The sequence below is a fragment of the Kogia breviceps genome, chromosome 1 (assembly GCF_026419965.1).
Source record: "Kogia breviceps isolate mKogBre1 chromosome 1, mKogBre1 haplotype 1, whole genome shotgun sequence".
NCBI lineage: Eukaryota > Metazoa > Chordata > Mammalia > Artiodactyla > Physeteridae > Kogia > Kogia breviceps.
This window is the reverse complement of record NC_081310.1, coordinates 17961898-17985058: the sequence shown is the minus strand read 5'-3', so window position 1 is coordinate 17985058 and position 23161 is coordinate 17961898. Positions and strand designations below refer to the sequence as shown.

Sequence of the window (23161 nt, the reverse complement as noted above, 5' to 3'; positions counted from 1 at the left end):
TAACAAAAATTTTAAGTATGATATTTCACATTCTTTCTCTTCATGCTAAGTCTTCGAAATGTGCTATGTATTTTACACATACAGCACATCTCCATTTGGACTAGCAGCTTGCCAAGTGCTCAACAACTACATGGGGCTAATGGCTACCTTACTGGGAAGCACCGCTTTAGCCAGTACAACCTACCTCCACATAACATGTTGATGAATGCAACAGTGCTCTCTGTTTACTCCTAAAACCTGCACTGAGGGTACACTGAGCTATCAGAGCAAAAGGTTACTCTCTAGGACACCCGCACACTTCTCTTCCCACCTGTTGGGCTCAGTCAGTTGTGTTTATCCTTGAATTTATTCATGCCAGTTGTACTCGCTGTGTAATTATAAAAACCAATGGACGGTTAAGATGGTAAATTTTGTTATACTTATTTGTAACATAATAAAATAAATGGTCTGACTTAACTCAGTTATTATTGAAAATCAAATGAGATTGTGTAAGTAAAATCTTCTCAAACTAGAACTCCAGGTAATGGCAGCCATTTGTTGATACCGCTCTCTGGTGAGTTGTTTATTTTTAATAGAAATTATTGTTTCTTTCTAATTACGAAACTTTGGGAGTTACAGAAGGGCACACAAAGTGAAAATTGTTCACTAACCACCCTCTCCCTGAAACCAATTTTTTTTTTTTTAATTTTTGGGCCCTGCCACATGCAGGATCTTATTTCCCTGACCAGGGATTGAACCCATGTCCCCTGCATTGGAAGCACAAAATCCTAACCACTGGGCCACCAGGGAATTCCCAAACCAATTTTTTTTTTTTTTTATTAAAAACTAAGCTGATGTTCTTAAGAATCTAGTAAAGGCATGTCTCTAGAAAACAACAAACTGCTGTTGAATTAGATGAAGATAAAACAATTGTAGTGGGGAAAACATTGTAAAAAATTTGTAAGTATTCTGCTCTTAGAGTTTTCCTAATTGTCTAACCTACAAAACCAGATGGTGCAGCACGGCTCTGCATTATCAGGAAAGATAAAGCAAAATTCCAATCTGGGGACAGAAGCTCTAAGAAAAGGTCTGGACCCTCCTTCACTGTTGATGGGAATGTAAATTGGTGCAGCCACTGTGGAAAACAATATGGAGGTTTCTCAAAAATTAAAAACAAAACAACCATATGATCCAGCAATTCCACTGCTGGGTATGTATCCGAAAAAAACAAAAACACTAACTGGAAAAGATACATGCACCCCAATGTTCATAGCTGCATTATTTACAAAATTGTCAAGGTATGTAAGCAACATAACTGTCCATCAGCAGACGAATAGATAAGATGTTTTATGTCTATATACAACGGAATACTTCTCGGCCATAAAAAATAATGAAATTTTGCATTTGCAGCAACATGAACGGACTTGGAGGCCATTATGCTAAGTGAAATAAGTCAGAGAGAGAAAGACAAATACTGTTATATCACTGATATGTGGAATCTAAAATATACAATGAACTAGTGAATAAAACAGAAAAGAAGCAGACACAGATATAGACAGCAAACTAATGCTTACCAGCAGAGAAAGCGGAAGGGGAAGGGGCAATATAGGAGTAGGGGGAAAAGGTTATTATGGGATTATATGAAATCATGTGCAAAATTTTTGAAAATTGTAAAGCACTATAGAGTTTAATGAATCTTTTACCCAATTAAAAAAATGGGGCTTCCCTGGTGGCACAGTGGTTGAGAATCTGCCTTGCCAACGCAGGAGACATGGGTTCGAGCCCTGGTCCGGGAAGATCCCACATGCCGCAAAGCAACTAAGCCCATACACCACAACTACTGAGCCTGCGAGCCACAACTACTGAGCCCACGTGCCACAACTACTGAAGCCTGCATGCCTAGAGCCCATGCTCGGCAATGAGAGAAGCCACCACAACGAGAAGCCCGCTCTCTGCAACTAGAGAAAGGCTGTGCACAGCAAAAGACCCAATGCAGCCAAAAATAAAAATAAATAAATTTATTTTTTTTTTAAAGTGAAAATAAAATAAAGCATATGAGACTAGGAAAATAAGAAAAAAGAAAAGGCCTGGACAGATTGTTGTGGGGTTTTTCGATTGTTTTTCTTTTTTAGCAACAAGAATGTAGTGATGGGTTATTTAATTTTAAAATGTTTAAAAATAGTTTTATTAATATAAAGGATACCTTTAACAAAAAAAACGACTGTTCTCTTTGATAATTTTTCTTACCCTGAATTCTACTCTGATGAAACAGTGGGTTTGGCTTTCTAATTAATCAGAGAATTTCTGTCTTTAAATGGATGAGTTTAAACAATTTACCTTTGTTATAACTGATATGTTTGCTATTAACTCTGTCATCTTATTTTATGTTGTTATATTTTAACCACAGTGCCCTGCTTTTCAATACTGAAAAAAAAGATCATTGCCTCTTCGCTCTGCTGTTCTCACCGCAGGTCGGCTCCCACATGCACACAGAAATACAGGCAGACACAAGAAGTATGCTCATTAAATATATGGTCAAAGCCAAAATGAATAAACAGGCAATTTTTGGTTTTGCTTGTTTGTTTTTACTTTTGGCAGTGCAATAAAAGTCGTAATTAGGGTTTTTTTTTTCTGTGCTTCAAAAAAACAAACAAAAATAATTAATATGGTACATCCGACCAGGAAGAGAAAAAAATCTCCCAGGACTAATCAGTAGCCGAATGAAACGGTCACAGACCCTTTCAGGAATCTGATAAATGCTTAAAAAAATAAAATAAGGGTTTCCCTGGTGGCGCAGTGGTTGAGGGTCCGCCTGCCGATGCTGGGGATACGGGCTCGTGCCCCGGTCCGGGAGGATCCCACGTGCCCCGGAGCGGCTGCGCCCGTGAGCCATGGCCACTGAGCCTGCGCTCCGCGACGGGAGAGGCCACAGCGGTGAGAGGCCCGCGTACCAGAAAAAATAATAAAAATAAAAATAAAATAAAAAATAAATGCTAGCAACACACTTCTACATAACGTTTTCTTAGGGGGAACAGAGGTAGGGGCGTCGTGGACCACCTGAAGCCAGTCCACGGACTCGCAGGGTTTCGAGGTTAAGTAGCCGCCTGCCGCCACGGGGCGGTATCACTAACCCGACAAACATCTTAAGAATAAACTGTGCGCACAGAGTGCATTGGAAGACACCTGAAACCAGAATGATTACTTAATACACTTTTCGGTTTGACTTCTGGGGACTGGCGCCCATGGAAAGCTTGGAAAGCTTGGAGAAAACACGGACAAGTGGAGCTTTCCAGCGGATCTGGAGTCAGACCGGGCGGCGGCGAAGCAGCTGTTCTGCGCCTGCGCCGAACTTCACGCATGCTCAGTACCGAGGCAGGTTTAGTCTGCATCCACTGATGACCTATCCCCGGAGGGTAAGCGCCGTAGTGGACGCTGCGAGGGACCTGTTGCTTGGTAACGATTTTTGGTTACCCCTGAAGTCTCTTTCGTCTGACTTGGTGCCAGTCTTGTCACTGTAAGTAATTTTCTCTCCTGCGGGGCAGCGCAAGGGCCTTAGGCAGATTTGAGTAGTTTATTGGTCCCCTAACTCCACCCCTCTGCACAGATATGAAGATTCAAAGGATTTATGTTAAAAAAAAATTACGCGAATCAGAGTACTTCTCCAGATATTCCTATATCGGACCTAGATTCTTGAGTGTCAGCATTTTGATTGTTTACCAGTACTATTATTTTCGTGCCCCGGGGTCTTTTTATGGCCATATGTTGTTGAAATAACAAGGCAGACTTAGACGGTGGGTTCTTTAGTGCATCCAAATTTATAGACTGTCTTACACCTAAAATTAAATTTCGTTAAAATAATAGACATTCTTCCTACTGCCTTTTCTGGTTGTAGACTTACTTTATTTATTTAGATTCCCTGAAAATGTGATTGCTATTTAAAAGATTACTGCTAATAAGATTTTCAAAAAAGCAGTTTCACCACTTTACAACCTTGCTAACCACTTTACAACCTCCAGCCAACACTGGGCAAACTTACTTATCTATGCCAGTCTTACATATGAACAATCATTTCTCATTGTTTTAGATTGCATTTCTTTCATAATTAGTGAAATTGAGCATTTCACGATTTAATGGCCTTTGCTTTTATTTTTCTAAGTATTGCCTACTGGCGTCACTTTCACATTTTTCTGTTGAATCACTCATCTTTTACATGTTGATATATGTAAGCCCCTATGTAACAAAAATTAGCACATTTGTCTAGTATGTGATACAAATTTTTGTTATCATTTTGCCACTCATCTGTTTGCTTTGTTTATGGTATTTTGGCTATATAGACATTTTAATTTTTATGCCTTCAGATTTATCAATATATAATGGATTCTTGGTTTTAGTCATGTTTAAAAGAGCTTTTCCAAATTTATAAAACATTTCACTCATGTTTTATCCCCATACTTAAATAGTTTCATTCTTTACTTTTAAAATCATGCATTGATCTGGAATATACATTGATATAAAGAAGACAAAAAGATTCCAACACTTTTTTATTTTTTTTAACATCTTTATTGGAGTACAATTGCTTTACAATGGTGTGTTAGTTTCTGCTTTACAACAATGTGAATCAGTTATACATATACATATGTTCCCATATCTCCTCCCTCTTGCATCTCCCTCCCTCCCACCCTCCCTATCCCACCCCTCTAGGTGGTCACAAACCACTGAGCTGATCTCCCTGTGCCATGTGGCTGCTTCCCACTAGCTCCAACACTTTTTTAAAAGATTAGCAATTGTCCCCACCATTTTTTGCACAATTAACTTTCCTCCATGATTCGAATTATCACCTTTAGTGTATTTGGATCTATCTCTGGAATTTATTTGATTGCATTGATTTGTCTCTGAAAGTCTGCCCAGGACTAAACTTTTAATTACTATGGTTTTATATCATATTTTGATATATGCTCATTTCTCTTTTTTTAAGAATTTGCTCTGTTATAGTCAAGTTCCAAAAGATCTTAGTATTTCTATTGGGAACTCACCATTTATTTATTTATTTATTTTTTCTTTCTTTCTTTTTTTTTAATGGTTCTGGCAGCTTTATTGAGGTATAATTATCATACAATCAATGTAAATATTTAAAGTGTATCATTTGATATAATTTGTTTATCTACTCACCTGTTGAGGGACATTTGGGTTGTTTTCAGATTTTGTCTGTCACAAATAAATCTGCTGTAAACATTCATGAAGAAGTCTTGGGACTTCCCTGGTGGTCCAGTGGTCAAGAATCTGCGCCTCCAATGCAGAGGGCGCGGGCTCCATCCCTGGCTGGGGAACCAAGATCCTACGTGCCGTACTGTGTGGCCAAAAAATTTTTAAAAAACCAACCAAACAAACAAAATTCATGAAGAAGTCTTTGTGAGGACTTACACTTTTTTTTCTCTTGGCAAATAGCTAGGAGTCGAATGCTGGGTCAGCCAAACTGTTTCCCAAAGTAATTGCACCCTCTTACATTCCCACCCGCTATGTGTGTTACTCTAACCAGTGTCCTATGAATGATGAGGTCTCCCACTGGCTAGTGGGCGCATGAACTCCCAAGCCGTGTGAGCTCTGAAGATCACACCTACTGTTCCTTTCGGGAGGTGCATGCCCCGGCTTCAGGTAGTTTCCTCACCTGCCTGCACTGATGAACAGATCTCCAGAGGTCTCTCTGGTACTCTGCCCTGCACACTCCTATCATCTTGGCCTCCGCAGACACCCAGCTCCATCTCCTCAACTCGGATACTACTGCACGCCCCCTGGGTTCCCATTTCATCATTTATTTTAAGGAGCTAATCCTCATATGCTCACCACCTTTATATTGAATTCAAGATACCTCTCCCAGGCTATGAGAAGAAATGGATCATTGATTCCTATTGTTTTTGTCCTTCTGAACTAGCCATGTTGACAGCTGTAAAGATTCCTTAAATGATAGGATATTAGGTTGATTGCCTTAAATGTTGTACAACCTTTTTTCGTACTCCAAGCCTCAAACCCAGAACATTATGAAAAAGAACCTGTGCTGTGATTCTGGGTCATATTGGTAATATTATATCCTCAGTGTCAAAATGATGTTGCGGAAGCTATAGGAATTTTTTTTGCCCTTAACGCTGCCCTAATGTCCCTGCAGGATAGCCAGCAATGAGAATAATCACTGTAATAATGGTTAGCCAGCATTATTTAGTGCTTACCTTGTGCCAGAGACTGATTTAATAATTACCATGACTATGTTATAATACTGTTGCTAGCTCCATTTTACCAATCGAGGCACAGAGAATTTAAGTGGCTTTCCCAAGGTCACACAACTAATGTGTGCCAGAGCTAGGCTTCAGTGCCTGTGCCTTTAAACCCTGTTTTTGATAAGCTTTCAGAGAGACATGCTTACAAAAGTTAGTGTTTTACAACCCAGAAGGTATAAAACTGGTAGAGAAGGAAGTACAGTGGATGTAATCTGAACTGCTATAAGGAGGTTAAGGATTTGCAGCCTCATTTTATTGACATATTTGATAAGTATCCTTTCTACACCTTCATCTTCCACAACACTTTTGAAAAGATGCATTCAACAAATTTTTTAAACTATTTAAGTTAATGGCTAAAGAGAAAAAGACAGTCAGGACCAGAGACCTGCAATCAGTCAACCAGTGACCCTTTTCCAGCTTGAAAGTGAATCATGAATAAAATTATGGGGTAACATTGTTCACCTAGTTATGAGTACACCTATAACAGTGGCTCAGGATGGGGGATGAGGGCGGTTGGACCATGATATAAACGTTTATTAGAGAATCTACACAGTTAATTGAAGCAGTCCCAAGTAAACACTCAATACCAATATGTTGAATTGAATTCAAGTAAATGAAACCAGCAGTTGGCTTTGAAAGTAACATAACATTTCTCTCGATTTTCCTTTAGGGCACATCATGGCTTCCAGTCCCACTGTGTTGATGCGGTTGGTGGCTTCAGCATATTCTATTGCTCAAAAGGCAGGAACAATAGTCAGGCGTGTTATTGCTGAAGGAGACCTGGGTATCGTGGAGAAGGTACTGAAAGTCTCGTCTCATTTCATACCAACTCTGTTTTTGTCCCTTGAGGTTTAGCTAAAAGGACATAATAATCCGGACAGACTTTAATACTTGAAATAGTCAATGGCTCCCTTATGGAGATTGCAAGACCCTTAGTTCAAATGGGCTCCATTTCTGCTCTGCAGAGGACTCCAGACTTCCTACCTCCAAAACCTTTATTTATATGACTGGGCCTTCTAACCACTGTCTAGCTCCAGAGCACTGGAACCAAACTTCATATCCTGAAGTAATCTACTTCATGCAAAGCGGTGCAGTCCTTGGTGAACTAGACATATTCAGTAACATCTGGCATTTAAATAAGTATCCCCTATATTCAAAGCTTTAAAATGTTTTTTCTGCATGGAAAAGAAACCTAAAGCAAAGGTCTTTGTTCCAGTATGGTAATTAAAAACTTAGGTAAATTAACAGAAAGATAGTTTATAGTGGTAGTTAATTCTTCAAAGAAGTCCTACCATGCATGTGTTCTAGTTTAAAATGTAATTTCTTCCACAAGATTAGATGATTATTTCACATTAAAAATTTTAAGTGTAAGTTTCCACATATTGACTTTTTGTCATAATCTTTAAGGAAGATTGTATTGTAATTTTGCCCAAGTGGGAAAATTTTAGGATATGATAAACATTTTAAAGATTTGAAATAGAGATGTAGTTAAGATGCTCCTTTATGATTAGTCAAGCATCTATTTAAGGCTATTTGTATAAAAAAATAAGGACCTTATATATAAGTAAAAAACAACTTAGAAATAAGTTCCTATGAACTAATTATAGGATATTCAATGTAACTACTTTTAAAAATTAAGAATAAAAATCACAAGAACTAGTGAAATAAATCTCATTTCCTTTTTTGATAGATTTATGGGCTTAATAGTATAGGAAATAGATACAGGGAATCTTGATTTTGAAATCAAAATTGATTTGAATCAACTTAAAAAAAATTTGTTGTAGTCCCTCATTTTCCATTTTCAAAAAGCATTCAAGCTATTTGTAATATATAGATGATATCTCTCATTCCCCCATCCTGAGCCACTGTTATATGTGTACTCATAACTAGGTGAAAAATGTTACCCCATAATTTTATTCATGATTCACTTTCAAGCTGGAAAAGGGTCACTGGTGACAGATTGTAGGACTCTGGTCCTGACTGTCTTTTTCTCTTTAGCCATTAACTTACATACAGTTTAAAAAATTTGTTGACCCACCATTAAAAAAAAAAAAAAAAAAAAAAATTTGTTGAATGCATCTTTTCAAAAGTGTTGTGGAAGAAGAGGATGTAGAAAGCATACTTATCCAATATGTCAGTAAAATGAAGCTGGAAGGGCTAGTTGTTATATCGGATTACAGAATAAGTATTCAAAATAGTTGCAAACTTTGAGAAAGGTGGGCCAAATTCAACAAGATATTACAATAGGAATAAGGTCCTATATTAATGTTCAGGTAATAAGGGAGGAGTCTGATTCAAATTTGTGTGAAAAAGAGGTTTTAGTTGATCACATACATGCTCAATGACAAGCCAACAATGTAAAACAGCTACTTTCAGAAGGCTACTAATCTTACTATCTTTTCTTTTTTATTGTTTTCTCTATTTGAAACATAGGAAGTGGAGAAAAATAGCAAAAAGTACAAAATCATCTATTAGGCCACCACCGCCAATATTTTGGATATCTCTGCATATTTTTCTCTTAGCAATATTTATTTTGTTTAAATTGATTTTCTCTTGTGATTATATTAGATGGACCACTTTGTAGCCAATAGCTAAAGAGTAATAGAAATACAGTGTTCAAGTTAGAAAGGAAGATAATAACCTCACTGTCCTCTCTACTGGTCAGACACTTCTAGTACTTTATATCCACTTGTTGACACCTCATTTTAAAAGAGACAGGGCAAAAACAGATTTGTCACACAAGGTATCTAGAATGGTAGATCTGGCACTATGTCGGTAGAAAGAGCAGGGAATATCTTATCCTAGAGAAGAGTTGGGATAGCTTTCCTCGTAGAGTTGAATGGCTATCGATGTGTCTTTTTTTCCTCTGGAGCAGTGGTCTCTAAACTTGATTGATGGGTAAGTAATCTTCAATTTCAACAATTCTTTTAAGTAGTTTCATTCCACAGATGTTTACAAAGCACCTACTGTGTGCCAGGCACAGTTCTCTAGAAAATAAAACAAAGATCTCTGCCTTTGTGGCACTACATTCTAGCTAAATTGTTCTTTACATTGTGGTAACCAGCAAACTTCACTGTGGCAGAAAAGAGTTTGATTTTTGTAGTCATTCCTTATCTCATTATGAAGTATTGTGAAAGATCTGCTATTTAAGATAAAATCATGTGTAGGGCTTCCCTGGTGGCACAGTGGTTGAGAATCCGCCTGCCAATGCAGGGGACACGGGTTCGTGCCCCGGTCCGGGAAGATCCCATGTGCCACGGAGCGGCTGGGCCCGTGAGCCATGGCCGCTGAGCCTGCGTGTCCGGAGCCTGTGCTCCGCAACGGGAGAGGCCACAACAGTGAGAGGCCCACGTACCACCAAAAAAAAAAAATAATAATAATAATAACAATGTGTAAATCCTCCTAAACAGGCATGTATAACTGGAACATGTCCTAATTCTCAGAAAGCAAGCTACCCCAGGCAGTGGTCACTGTCTTTCACAAGTGTGACTATACGAGTTATGGATTGAGTTGAGTGCCATAGGTGAGTGATGTAGTCAATATTACTGTCATTCACTTTTATTTTTATTTTTTAGAAATAAAAATTTTGAAATAAGAAATAACGAATCGTTCTGAGGACCTCTTGAATTATGAAAATTAGGGTTAGTGAGTGGAGTTTATAGAAGGATCCATATAAGAAATACCCTTTAAATAACTAAAGAGTTATTTATTATTATTAACTGCCTTGAAAATTGTGAAGTTCCTGTCTGTCAACCTGCTTAAGCAAAAGATTAATGTAGAGATCTTATAAAAGGAATTTGTGAACTGGGGGAGAAAATGTTCTAAGTAATTGAAAAGCTCCTTTCCAAACTTTAGCCACTCTAAATCCCATGAGAAAAGCCAACCCAAGAAACTGACTCATATGATGTAAAGCTTGATCAATCTTAAAACAGTGTAATTTAAATGGATATAGATAATCACGCATGAGGCATCAAAGAACAACTTATTTCATACTTAGTTCTGCTAAAATGTGCATTCTTTGTTGCAGACCTGTGCAACAGACCTGCAGACCAAGGCGGACCGATTAGTTCAAATGAGCATATGCTCTTCTTTGGCGCGGAAATTCCCCAAACTAACAATTATAGGGGAAGAGGTAAGACTATCATATATTTTTAAAAATCCCTGTTTACTGTATGGATTTGTAATTGCCCCTTTAGTGATTAATACACTACTTTTATGATTTCAAGCATTATATTTTTGTGTTTTAACACAAAAATAGCTATCATGTTTCTTGGACTTTCAGAAAATATCTGCTTTTAATATTTTGGTTTATCTCTAGGCCAGATGTGTCAGTTCTCAACCATAGTTGATATGGTTACTGTTGTGACATTCAACATGCAAAGTATAAGATGGGTAGAGTTCTAGAACTTTGGAATAAAATGGGTTTTATTGTTCCTGTTTTTTTTTTTTTTAATTAAGGCTTATTTTACATACTTACTCAAAGACTAACACTGTGAAGGTGAAGGAATTGACATCTCATGTATTTGAGAGTTAGATATAGCTGATGGCAGAGCCACTTGTGTAAATAAGTGTATATACTTAAAAATTCTTTTCTTGGGCTTCCCTGGTGGTGCAGTGGTTGAGAATCCGCCTGCCGATGCAGGAGACACGGGTTCGTGCCCCGGTCCGGGAAGATCCCACGTGCCGCTGAGCGGCTGGGCCCGTGAGCCGTGGCCGCTGAGCCTGCGCATCCGGAGCCTGTGCCCCGCAATGGGAGAGGCCACAACAGTGAGAGGCCCGCAAAAAAAAAAAAAAAAAAAAAAAAAAAAAAAAAAAAAAAATTCTTTTCTTTTTAATCCTTGTTCAGAATAATGAAGTTGGGATCCTTTGTAATCAACTTTGATGAGCCATATGTGGTTGTTTTTGCAATTTTATTCAGTGTGCTTCTTTGTTTTTTTGTTGATTTTTTTTTTTGCGGTACGCGGGCCTCTCCCTGTCGTGGCCTCTCCCGTTGCGGAGCACAGGCTCCGGACGCGCAGGCTCAGCGGCCGTGGCTCACGGGCCCAGCCGCTCCGCGGCACGTGGGATCCTCCCGGACCGGGGCACGAACCCGTATCCCCCGCATCGGCAGGTGGACTCTCAACCACTGCGCCACCAGGGAAGCCCTCTTCAGTGTGCTTTAAAAGCTCTAAATAGAAATGGTAAACAGGAAGGACTAGTGAAAACTGTGATACTGCATGTCTTCTTGTTGCTGAGACAGACTGTACTCTGTAAACAGGAAAGAGCTTCGGTCATCATCAGTGTTCTCTGCTTTAGGATCTGCCTCCTGAAGACGTGGATCAAGAGCTGATTGAAGATGGTCAGTGGGAGGAGGTCCTGAAGCAACCATGCCCATCACAGTACAGCGCCATCAAAGAGGAAGACGTATGATCCATGTTATTACCTAACTCTCTATTAATCTTCAGCTTTTGTCGTAGTAAAGGAAATAAAATTCGCCGTCATGATGAAAACTTGGCAGTAATAAAAACAAGGGAAACCAGGAACTTGAAATCTTTCAGAGCCAACATATAAGTGCCTGGCAACCGTATGGGTTGTCTGCCCTATTAACTTCGAGTTCATTTTCTTATCCTACTGATGTCCTCTTCACTCTAAGGCTGTTATTAAAAATACTTTTGGGGGAATTCCCTGGCAGTCCAGTGGTTAGGACTGGGCGCTTTCACTGCTGGGACCTAGGTTCAGTCCCTGGTCAGGGAAGGAAGATCATGCAAGCTGCGCGCCACAGCCAGAAAACAAAATACTTTTAGGGAGAAAATCTAATGTGTTATTTAGTAAATTTGGTAGTAAAACATTTCATTGGTAATTGGAGCTGGAAGGAGATGAAATGGATTGCTACCTTATATTTTTGGAAGGCCATAAACATTACCCCCCCTTGGGCTTCCATGGTGGCGCAGTGGTTGAGAGTCCGCCTGCCGATGCGGGGGACGCGGGTTCGTGCCCCAGTCCGGGAAGATCCCACGTGCCGCGGAGTGGCTGGGTCCGTGAGCCATGGCCGCCGAGCCTGCGCGTCCGGAGCCTGTGCTCCACAACGGGAGAGGCCGCAACAGTGAGAGGCCCGTGTACCACACACACAAAAAAGAAAAATTACCCCCCTTGCTTTTTATTGTTGCTTAAATTAAATCTGTGACTTCAGATAACTATCAAACTTCTTTAATTTTTGAGTTTTAATTTATTTAACACTCATTCATTGAGCACTTACTATGAGTAAGGCACTTTGTTCTGTGATATGGAGTATAGGAAAAAAAAGATGTGGTGTCTCCCGTCAGAAATATGCCCTCACAAATTTACATCAAGCATCTAGTGGTTAATGGCTGTGTATCCTGAATCATATTAAAAGTCCTAAGAAGAGAGGATTTCTCTTTTATGCTACTGCCAGTTTTATAAACTATTCATTTTTCTTGGCCGCATATACGTGTGTCCTTACGATAATCAGACTGTCATTATTTATCTTAAATCAACATTTATACATAAAAATGACTAGCATCCACACAAAACATTTTTGGTGCCACTTTAAAGTTTTCCTTATATCACCATCTAGAGTCCAGGATGTTCATGGCCACGTGTTTAGTGTTCGGGTAACAATAAACTTTTACCAGTTAACCATTTTTTATTAAAAATTATTTTATTTAAGTGTAGTTGACTTACAACATTGTGTTAATATTTTATTACAAAATACGTTTTTACTATTATTTTTTAATTATTACAAAACTGATGACATTGGCTTAAGCCACCCATAATATAATTTCAAAAATTTTAAAAAAGGCTGTTTTAGTTTATCTATTTAAATCCGTGTTTTAAATTTTATATGCTCAATTTGGACATTTCCTCCTTTTTAGCTTGTGGTCTGGGTTGATCCTCTGGATGGTACCAAGGAATATACTGAAGGTTGGTATCTCTTTTATATTTGTGTTTGACAGCAGTAGGACTAATGTATGATGTTTAGTTGTAAACATTTAATCTTCTTCAAATACCACCCCCCCATACTCCACCAGTCCCACCATCCTAATGTCCCCTAGATGAAAATAACCAACATTAAACCAATGTAACCAAAGGGGCTGTACTGAACCCCCAGCTCTACTGGGTAGAAAAATGATGAGAAGTGTCACCGTGTCGCCTTGCTCCGCCACCAGCCCACGCCCATCCCTCACTCGCTTCCTCTGCGAACTGCTGGCTCACTTCACAGCCTCACGTCTAAAGATGGATTTTGAAACACAGTGCAGTATTTCTCCTTCCTGAAATTATCTAAGATGAGCAAAATTAGAAAGCAGCAAACTAAAATAAAGTTGGCAACGTTAAAGTGAGAAGTGCCAGGCTCAGAGCCAGAGTGGTAGATTTTAGGAGCGTAGCATAAGCTTAGATTCTTATTTTTGAGAGGAAGATCAACGTAGGTTTTCTTATATTGGTTCTCAGCTGAAAAAACTGTCTCGTAATTCCTGGAAAAAAACTCTCTCTGTCCTTGGATGAGACGTATCTATGATGAGTGAATCCCGTAGTATGTGTGAAAACGTCTCTGTAATCCACTGAGAAATAGGGGAGCTCTAGGCAGCTTTAGTGCGTGTAAGAACACCTAAACAGCTTGTTCAGCTCTCAACCCCGACCTCCAGAGGTTTTGATTCACTACCTCTGCAAAGGAGCCTGAGAATCTGTACTGAAAAAATTGAGCCAGTTAATTCCAATGCTGCTTGTTAGTCCGTTGGCCCCACTGTGAGGAATCTTAATTTAGAGGCTTGAAATGCAAATCTAGAGAGTAATCCTGGAGTTGAGAGTGATCTGGCAGGCAGAGGTGAGTTGGATGGTGGTAGAGGCAGGCACAGAGGAATCTAATGATGATGGCTGCAGAGTTATGGCTGATTTACTTGATTGGTTTACAGATGATTACTAATGAGACCATGTGTATCAATTCAATTAAGTGGCCACAGTCCCTACTTCTGTCCCTGGCCAACTCTCCTAATTTGTGTATTTTGCCAAAAGTAGGTTTAATCATGGATGAATCTTTGCAAATTCCTTACCTTTATTGCAAAAATAACTTGGAGCCATTGATGTGCTGATGAGTCATAACCTGAGAAAGTTATGTAATTGATACGAATTTCTTCTTTTTAGGTCTTCTTGACAATGTAACAGTTCTTATTGGAATTGCTTATGAAGGAAAAGCCATAGCAGGAGTTATTAACCAGCCATATTACAACTACCAGGTATTACTATCAATGATACCAAAGTATTTTATTAGATAAATAATTTTATGGTATTATATGATTCTGAATGTTATCTGATCCAATGATTTCTAGCTTGGTTGCACATGCAGTCATCTGGGGGAGCTTTTCAAAGTAAGGATTCCCAGGTCATACCCCAGATGTATTGAATCAGGTCCTCTGGGGGGTGTTGATACCAGGAATGTGTATGTATGTATGTATGTATGTGGCTGTACACAGACACACTGTATGATTTGCACATATTTTTTATGTATGCCTTATGATTCAAATCATAAGCAAAAGTTTGGGAATTACTGATATGGCTCTTGGTTAGCTTGGTCATTGAGACACCTGATTTACAGGTGGTGCTTGAAGCACGTTGAAGAACTGAACCATTTCAACCAAGAAAAGAGGCTAACCATGTTGCTTTGCAGGTAATACTACATAGTGCCTAAATTATAGTCAGCATGGACTAAATGTGTTCTTGCACTCTTTTCTCTCATTTCACTCTCTAATCTGCTTTGACTTTCTACTGTACTCCCAAGAAACTGTCTTCCTTAGAAGTAAGAGGCTAATGCAATTCGAAATCAGGAATATACTGTTAGATCACGTTAAATGTTAAAGGAAATTGTTGCAGTAAAATACTTAAGGTATTTACTTTAGTGTGACCTTGGTAGAACTTTGGAGAAACAAAGTAACCAGAGTGGGGACTATTACTTCTGAATTTCCAGTTTGAGTTAAGAGCGGGATTAATCTCTATTTCTAAGATAAATCTGTTGGTTTTAATATCATTTATGTGATTACAACTTTTTATTTATAATCATATGCATCTTACGATTATTCAGCAGAAATACTTATGCATTCATTACTGGGAAAGTCTCATATTGAACTGCTTAAGAGTCCACTAATTCTTTTAACATGACTAATGTTTATACAGTATTATAGGCAGACACAAGTTTGCAGTTATCATGGAAACTTTAAAGCAAGCTAATACTGTTACTTGAAATAGGGGCATTTAATTCATAGATAATATTGCAGTGTATGGCACCTTCTATCAGAAAAAGATCTAAGCGCTTAGGAATTGTTAACAATTTCCATCACTTCTTTCTAAGATTAGAAAAGTTGTATCCCTTCTCCACAGAACAGTGAAAATCAAAAGTTAAGGGAACCCAGGAATGAAGCAAAGGTGAGAAAAATAGCTAGGCTTTTGGCGGCGCTGGTAGGCAGAAAAGAGGTGGGCAACTTGTGGTACCCCAGTAGTCACTGTCTGTCCCACGTACCAGCTCATTTTCTCCTGCTCTGCTGCTCTCCTTTGTTACCTGTCCCTGCACCACATTCCCTTCTGTACACTTTCCTTCTCTTCTCTCTTCCTTCTCTCTTGCTTATGCCTTAAAATTTGTTGCAACAAGGAGAAAAGTTGCTGAGCTTTGTCAGTAGTTTTCAAGGCTGAATGTCCCATTTAAAGTCATTACCATCATAGCTAACATTTATCAGGAGCTTACTGTGTACTGACAGACTCGAGGGATTCACATGCATTATCTCATTCTGATACTCACCAAAATCCTGTAAGGAAGCCTGTATCCCTGTTTCAAAGAAGAGGAAACCGAGACAAGTAACTTGCCCTAGTTGGTCAATGGCAGATCTGGTATCTAAAGTGCAGTCCAAGCTCTTAGCCATTGCTCTACATTGCTCTCTTGAGCCAGATAAAAGACTTTTTACAATTCAGACTTTATTACTGCTTCTAACAGATACTGAAGCTGGGAAGCACTCAAAGGAAAGAGCATGGAATAGTGCAAAGAAACCCAGTCTGTCTGTATTATCGGAGGTAGCTCCTTAACCGTTAGGAATCTTACTGAACTCATCAGTAAGGGGAAAATGTTAGCCTTTTTTACCCCCAGACAGCTGGCGTGGGAGCTCTGAAGGAGAGTCGGCAAGAGAGGCCGAGAGATCAGGAGCACAGAGGAAGGCTAGCCGGCTGCCTCATGGGGTTGCATTGACCTCATCAGGGCGCCAGACTCCACGGTCCCATCCTCTCTGCTGACATACTCATTCACAGAGGTCATAGGAGTTTTTAGGGGCCAGAATGCTCATGTCCTCTATTTAGCATGCTTCCCTTTCTTTTTCAGAACAACTGGAGAGCTGAGTTAATAAATAGGTTTCTTGAGCACATGAAATCGGTCTCAGCAATTTAGCTGAAGCGTAGTGAGCGCACGGAGCCTCTCTGTACTTTTCCGACTCCAGCCTCTCCTACGGTGTAGACTCAAGAGGGAAGTGGGCAAGCACTCGAACGTACATTGAGCCCCCAGTGCTTGTTTCTTGGCTCCTCTGTTGCCCCATTTGCTGGGAGTGCTGTCCGCACAGAGCCTTCAGCTCTCAGCCTCTTTGGGGATCGCCTCACCCGTGAAGAACCGCCTTGCCAGTGACACGCCCCCTCCCAAGGCAGTCCCTGTCTAGTGACTGGTGATTGGGGGTGGTGTAAAGGCCTGGCATTCCAGCCCAGTTTGGGATGCCTTCTCCCCAGTTTGGTACAACTCTGAAGAGCCGCTCTGGCTCCGGAGCGCCCCGTGGGGTGGGCTGAAGCTGTGGTCGTGGCTGCGTCACAGCTCGGTCTCTCCCTTTGCCGGCTCCCCGCCCTTGCACAGGTGTTGATCCCAAGGGCAGTCCTTAAAAAACACCCTGCCTATCTCAGAGTCCGCCTCCCAGGGGATCCAGCCCTGCAGGCCAAGCATATTTCACTACAACAGCACCCAGAGCACTGCTGTAGGGGAAATAAGATGATGTGTGTGAAAGCATTTTGAGAGGTAAACCGAGGCAGTCTACTAGTTGAGTGACAACAAACATTGGCTTTTAAAAAAATTTGTATTTATTTATTTTTGGCCACGTCCTGTGGCATATGGGATCTCAGTTCCCCGACCGGGGGCGAACCCACGCCCCCTGCAGTAAAAGTGCAGAGTCTCAACCACTGGACCACCAGGGAGGTCCCGAAAAATACTGGCTTTGAGCACAGATGAGCCTCAGTTTGATTATGATCTTCCTAGAGTCCTTGGTCAGGTTACCGAATGATTCCAAAACTCATTTTTCTCATCCGTAAAATAAGGACGATAATACTATTTCACGGGATTGTTCTGGGGATTAAATGAGATAATATATGTAAAGCACTTAGTATGGTGCGTGGTACATGTTTAGTATTAAGTAAAAATATATGTCTGTATGTCTACTCTATTGATATAGTGTTATTTTGATGACTTTGTGTTAATCTTTAATGTATCAGGTTTACTTTCCATGAAATACCGGTTATGTTTTTCTGTATGAAGTATATAGTTATAACAATGTGGCCGAAAGTTCTTTGAGTGCTGCAGAGGAAAACCCAGATTCTGGGATTGCACTGTCATTGTCATTTTACGACCACCGTTGTCAGTAAAATCTTTTAACCCTGACCCCATTATACACGGCCACTCTTCAGTATCGGCATATTCACTCGCTTTGTGTCTCTGGCAACGTTATTATATTATCACCGTTACCTATTCCCATAGTAATGTGATGCTTATTGTTCCTTGGACAATGAAAAGTAATCAATACACGGTGTTTCATTTCCTGGGGACTTACGTACCTTTTGCAAACAGCTATTTTCAAATACAATAATGAGATTGTTGGATAATTCTGAAAGGAACAGGAATCAGTATGTGATGTTGCCTTTCCTGAAGACTCCAGGGAATAACCAGAAGTTCCTTTCCATACCTTTGGAACCCAATTATTATTATTTTCTTTTGGCCGTGCTGTGTGGCTTGTGGGGTCTCCGTTCCACGACCAGGGACAGAACCCAGGCCACGGCAGTGAAAGCCCAGAACCCTAACCACTAAGCCACCAGGGAGCTCCCTGAAACCCAATTATTAACCAAAACAACCACGAGAATAACCAGTTGACGTTCTCAGGAAAATTTCTTTGTCGACGATACTGCTTTTGTACTTTATAACATTATCATGTTTTTATTTTAAAAAAATCATGTTGCTAATATAACTAAATGTTCTGTTTATGGCGAACCTTTCTCTCCAAATGATGACAAGCTTTGCCACTGTTTCACCCATTTATTTACATAGGCAGGACCAGATGCTGTGCTGGGGAGAACAATCTGGGGAGTTTTAGGTTTAGGCGCCTTCGGGTTTCAGCTGAAAGAAGTGCCTGCCGGGAAACACATTATCACAACTACCCGGTCCCATAACAGCCAGTTGGTTGTGGACTGCGTTGCCGCCATGAACCCGGATGACGTGCTGCGGGTGGGAGGAGCAGGAAATAAGGTACCAAAATCCATCCATCACCTACCCTGAGGTGCAACTGAATTATTAAAAGAAATACTGAGCTGTTACAAAATGTGAAATAAGAGTTTGGGAGAAGAGATTAAAGATTGTAATTTGCCATTAAAGACACATTTCAGCAACATTTGAATCTTTTTTTTTTTTTTTTTTTTTTGGCCATACCACGTGGCATGTGGGATCTCAGTTCCCCAACCAGGGATCAAACCTGTGCCCCCTGCAGTGGAAGCACGGAGTCCTAACCACTGGACCACCAGGGAATTCCCTGAATTTTTTTTTAAATGTTGTAGTTCAAGTCTTTTTTACCTAAGAGAATTCAGTGATAAGCCATTTGGACAAGACCCCAGGCCCCTTGGCAGTCGTTATTTTCTCAAGGATCCTCTTGGATTACTTCCCAGACCTTTCTTCTACAGACTCCAGGATGGGCCTGCCTGCCCCTTTCTGGATACTTACCCCATTCATTCACCTAGGCTCCCATCCTCCTGAGACCATTGTGAATTGGATGGAACACAGTTTGATCTCCATCCCTGATCTCTTCTCATCTGATGCCCCTCGGTTGTCATGGTGACATCCATCAGGTATCTCAAATTCGGCCTCCCCAGTTGGAACGCATCCTCTTTCTACCTGCCCCCAGGTGTGTTCCTCTCCCTACTTCCTATCTGCTTAATGGCACCGCCATTTTTCTAACTGTTGTAGCCAGACATCCGAGAGCCATCCTAGCCTCCTTCCTGCCTCACATCCTATCAATCTGATCCCACCTATGGGGTCTTCTTAATTCTTCTCTAACGTCTCATCCATCTCAACCGCCAGTGCCCTGGGCGAAACCCGTCATCACCCCTCAACAAGCCTTTACAGCAGCTTCCAAAGTGATCTCCCTCTGAAAGCATTTACTTATAAGAGGATGAAAAATGGAAGTTTAAAAATAGCAGTATTTTTTTTTAAATGCAAAACATTTCAAAGCAAAACTATATTCCTGATAGTCACTGAAATATGATTTCTCTTTGCCCCTACTTTTGTAACTACAGAATGCCATTACCTCTTTTATTCCCAAGGAGGTACCATCCCCGTAGGAGCAAAGTCCCCACCCTACACGGCTCCCACGTCTTCTCCTTGCAAAGACCTTGTTGGGCATTTCTTAACTTTTCTGCCTCAAGGACCTCTCTGAGAATCTGACGAAAGCCACAGCCCCCTCTTCCCTCAAAAAATATACCTGGCATAGTTCTTGGCACGTAATAAGACTTGACACAGATGTCTTAAAAGAAAGAGAAAGCTTTTACTCGGAAGTCTGCATCAAGGGTTAATGGTTTGAACGTGTCATGGAATACAGTAATCCTACAAATAATAGCTGGTTACCTTGTGTTCACCGAGGCGCTCCTCATTCTCCCAGGCTGGCCTCTTCATCACAATATTTGAAGTCTGAATTTTACAGCACTAATTACTTTACAGTATAACCAAAAAATAAGTCAAGCAACTAATGAAAGGCTGATAGCAAGTTACTGCTGAGAGTCATGCGGTTTCTATCGGTGACCTCAGATTTTTTTTTTTTTTTTTTGGCTACACCACACGGCATGCGGGATCTTAGTTCCCTGATGAGTGATCAAACCCGCGTCCCCTGCGGTAGAAGCACGGAGTCTTAACCACGGGACCACCAGGGAAGTCCCTCAGTGACCTCAGTTTTGTATGAATATTACAGGCATTAGTAAGATGACTGATGTGATTTGATTTTGATTTATTTATTTATTTTTTGGCACACTGTGCAGCTTGCGGGATCTCGGTTCCCCAACCAGGGATCAAACCTGCACCCCCTATAGTGGAAGCACGGAGTCTTAACCACTGGACCGCCAGGGAAGTCCAAGATGACTCTTTTAAAATTCATACCTTGGGGGCTTCCCTGGTGGCGCAGCGGTTGAGAATCCGCCTGCCGATGCAGGGGACGCGGGTTCGTGCCCCGGTCCGGGAAGATCCCACGTGCCGCGGAGCGGCTGGGCCCGTGAGCCGTGGCTGCTGAGCCTGCGCGTCCGGGGCCTGTGCTCCGCAACGGGAGAGGCCTCAACAGTGAGAGGCCCGCGCACCACCAAAAAAAAAAAAAAAAAAAAAAAAAAATTCATCCTTTGGTAGCAGAAATAGCAACAGATATGAAACCAAAACAAAGACTTATGAAATGGCTTGTTAGACGAGTCAGCATCACATATGTTAGGACTTATTACAACCTATACATTATTGTACTGGTTGATATTTCTGTATCCTTTATATAATAATGGTCAAATTTTTACAAGATTGAAAAGCTTTGTTTTTTCTACAACAAATATATATTGCTTTTACTCTAAGAAAAAAAGCATAAAAAGGAAAACCTTATTTTTAACTAACTTAGAATATAGAGACCATTCAGATATCCTCCTTGTAGCTTTGTTTGACTTCTTTTTTTCCCATCAGATGACTACATTATTATGCATGTATTCTATATATTTCTTCATAAGACTCATTTACACCTGCTAAAGGCTTTAACCCAAGTTTGACAGAGGACTTGAAATATACTGATAGAAACAAGCAGTTTCTCTTTATTTGTACCTCAGTTATAATCATGGTTGAGGGGTAATTTTTCTCTTAACCTTACAGATTATTCAGCTGATTGAAGGCAAAGCCTCTGCTTATGTATTTGCAAGTCCTGGATGTAAGAAGTGGGATACCTGTGCTCCAGAAGTCATTTTACATGCTGTGGGAGGTTAGTCCATTTTATTTGGGGGAATCACAGTTTTTATACAGTTTTCGTATTATGCTAGGACATGATAGTTCAGTAATGTTACTTTACCTAGACTCTTAGCGTATAAAAGATAGAAGGAAAGTTAGAGGTTCTCCAATCTAAGCCTCGCATTTCATAGGTGAGAAGGTAGATTTTCAGTGAATTCATTTTCCTTTAGTTACTGTGTCTCTTTTGGATCTTGATCTGCACACAGTTCATTTAATTAAACCCTTATTAATTTATGGCTTTAATGCTTTTAGGTTTTTATTTTTCTTGAAAAGTAAATATTCATCATCGTCATCATTAGTTTCTTTTGAGCCAATATTATATTGGTAAATGTCTCAGTGCTAGCGCTTAAAGATCATAGAGTTGGAATTTTTTTAACCGGCCTGCAAAAATACTACAGATATATACATAGCAAGATGATTTTTCTAATTCAGATAGACATCAGATCACATCTACTCTCAAACACTTGATTTTTATTTTATCATTTCTCCTGGTACATTATTGTGTCGATATCTCAGCATATTACATGACAAGGAAGTTAAATTCATCACGATCCATTCTCGTTAGAATGTTAAATGAGACTGTAATATAACACAGTTATGTTTTATGAACATACTTCACTTAAACTCTTTACCAAATAAAGTGTTACTAATAAATGGTAGAATGAAGAAAACACTTTTGAAACAGGGAATCGTGGGTGATGGAGTATAACCAATAGGAAACATAATCACTCCAGGAAAAGAGAAATTAATTGATACTGAGAAGTATAAATTGAAAATACTAAGTGAAATTATTTTAATCAGGGAGAAAAAAATAATGATTTAGCTTTTAGTTAGTCAAGTTCCTCTGTAGTCTTAAATTGCAAGTGACTTAATACTTAACCTTTGTGGTCACACATTATCTTCCTTATTTTATCCAGAATTCAATGGATATTATTATATAGGGAAGCAAGAAGCTCTTAGAAATAACTAGAAACATAATGATCCGATCAGCCATTGACATTGTATTGATGTTTTTTCCATAGGCAAGTTAACCGATATCCATGGAAATGCCCTTCAGTATAACAAGGAAGTGAAGCACGTGAACTCAGCTGGCGTCCTGGCCACACTGAGGAATTATGACTACTATGCAAGTCGAGTTCCCGAATCTGTTAAAAATGTACTTGTTCCTTGAAGGGAAATCTCGTCGACTCAGCCAGGAGGAGGACTTGCTCCTCAAAATAACACATGTTAAAACTAATTGGATGGAATTTGAGCTCTACCTTTACTTCATTCATTGTTGATCACCGATTTACATTTGGTTACTTAGGAGTAGAAAATTGAATTTTTAAACGTCTTGATTAATGGATCAACCAGACCAATTTTGACATCTGGAAAACTTGTAAAGTCAGTATGTTTCACATTTCATTTTTCCTCCTTTTATTTGGAGCGGTGAAAGTAAAGCTTAGTTCCAACTGGCCACCCTGGTACACTGTTGAATCAGCATTCCTGTTTGGTAAACCCGATTTCTTTAGGGCACAGAGCCACAAGTTATTACCTAAATCTCATTCTTGTCTTTCACAGTAATGTAAAACGTTTTCCTACTCCCATTCTGAATACATTAAACTATCATTCTATATGTTGATGAAACAGA

General features: G+C 39.9%; 1 protein-coding gene across 1 annotated transcript; it reads left to right on the top strand.

Annotated features, from left to right (window-relative positions):
• The first annotated feature begins 3325 nt into the window (after positions 1–3325).
• BPNT1 (3'(2'), 5'-bisphosphate nucleotidase 1) lies at positions 3326–23161 on the top strand. Its single transcript, XM_059039869.2, has 9 exons — positions 3326–3493; positions 6919–7046; positions 10276–10380; positions 11544–11651; positions 13121–13169; positions 14385–14476; positions 18571–18768; positions 21400–21505; positions 22554–23161. The coding sequence occupies exons 2-9, from the start codon at positions 6927–6929 to the stop codon at positions 22700–22702; spliced, it is 927 nt and encodes a 308-aa protein (XP_058895852.1). The 5' UTR covers positions 3326–3493; positions 6919–6926; the 3' UTR covers positions 22703–23161.

Coding starts and splice junctions, on each gene's coding strand:
- BPNT1 (XM_059039869.2), top strand. CDS start 6,927: ATGGCTTCCAGTCCCACTGTGTTGATGCGGTTGGTGGCTTCAGCATAT. Junction 14,477..18,570: donor AGCCATATTACAACTACCAG/GTATTACTATCA, acceptor TTATTTACATAG/GCAGGACCAGATGCTGTGCT. Junction 18,769..21,399: donor TGGGAGGAGCAGGAAATAAG/GTACCAAAATCC, acceptor TTAACCTTACAG/ATTATTCAGCTGATTGAAGG.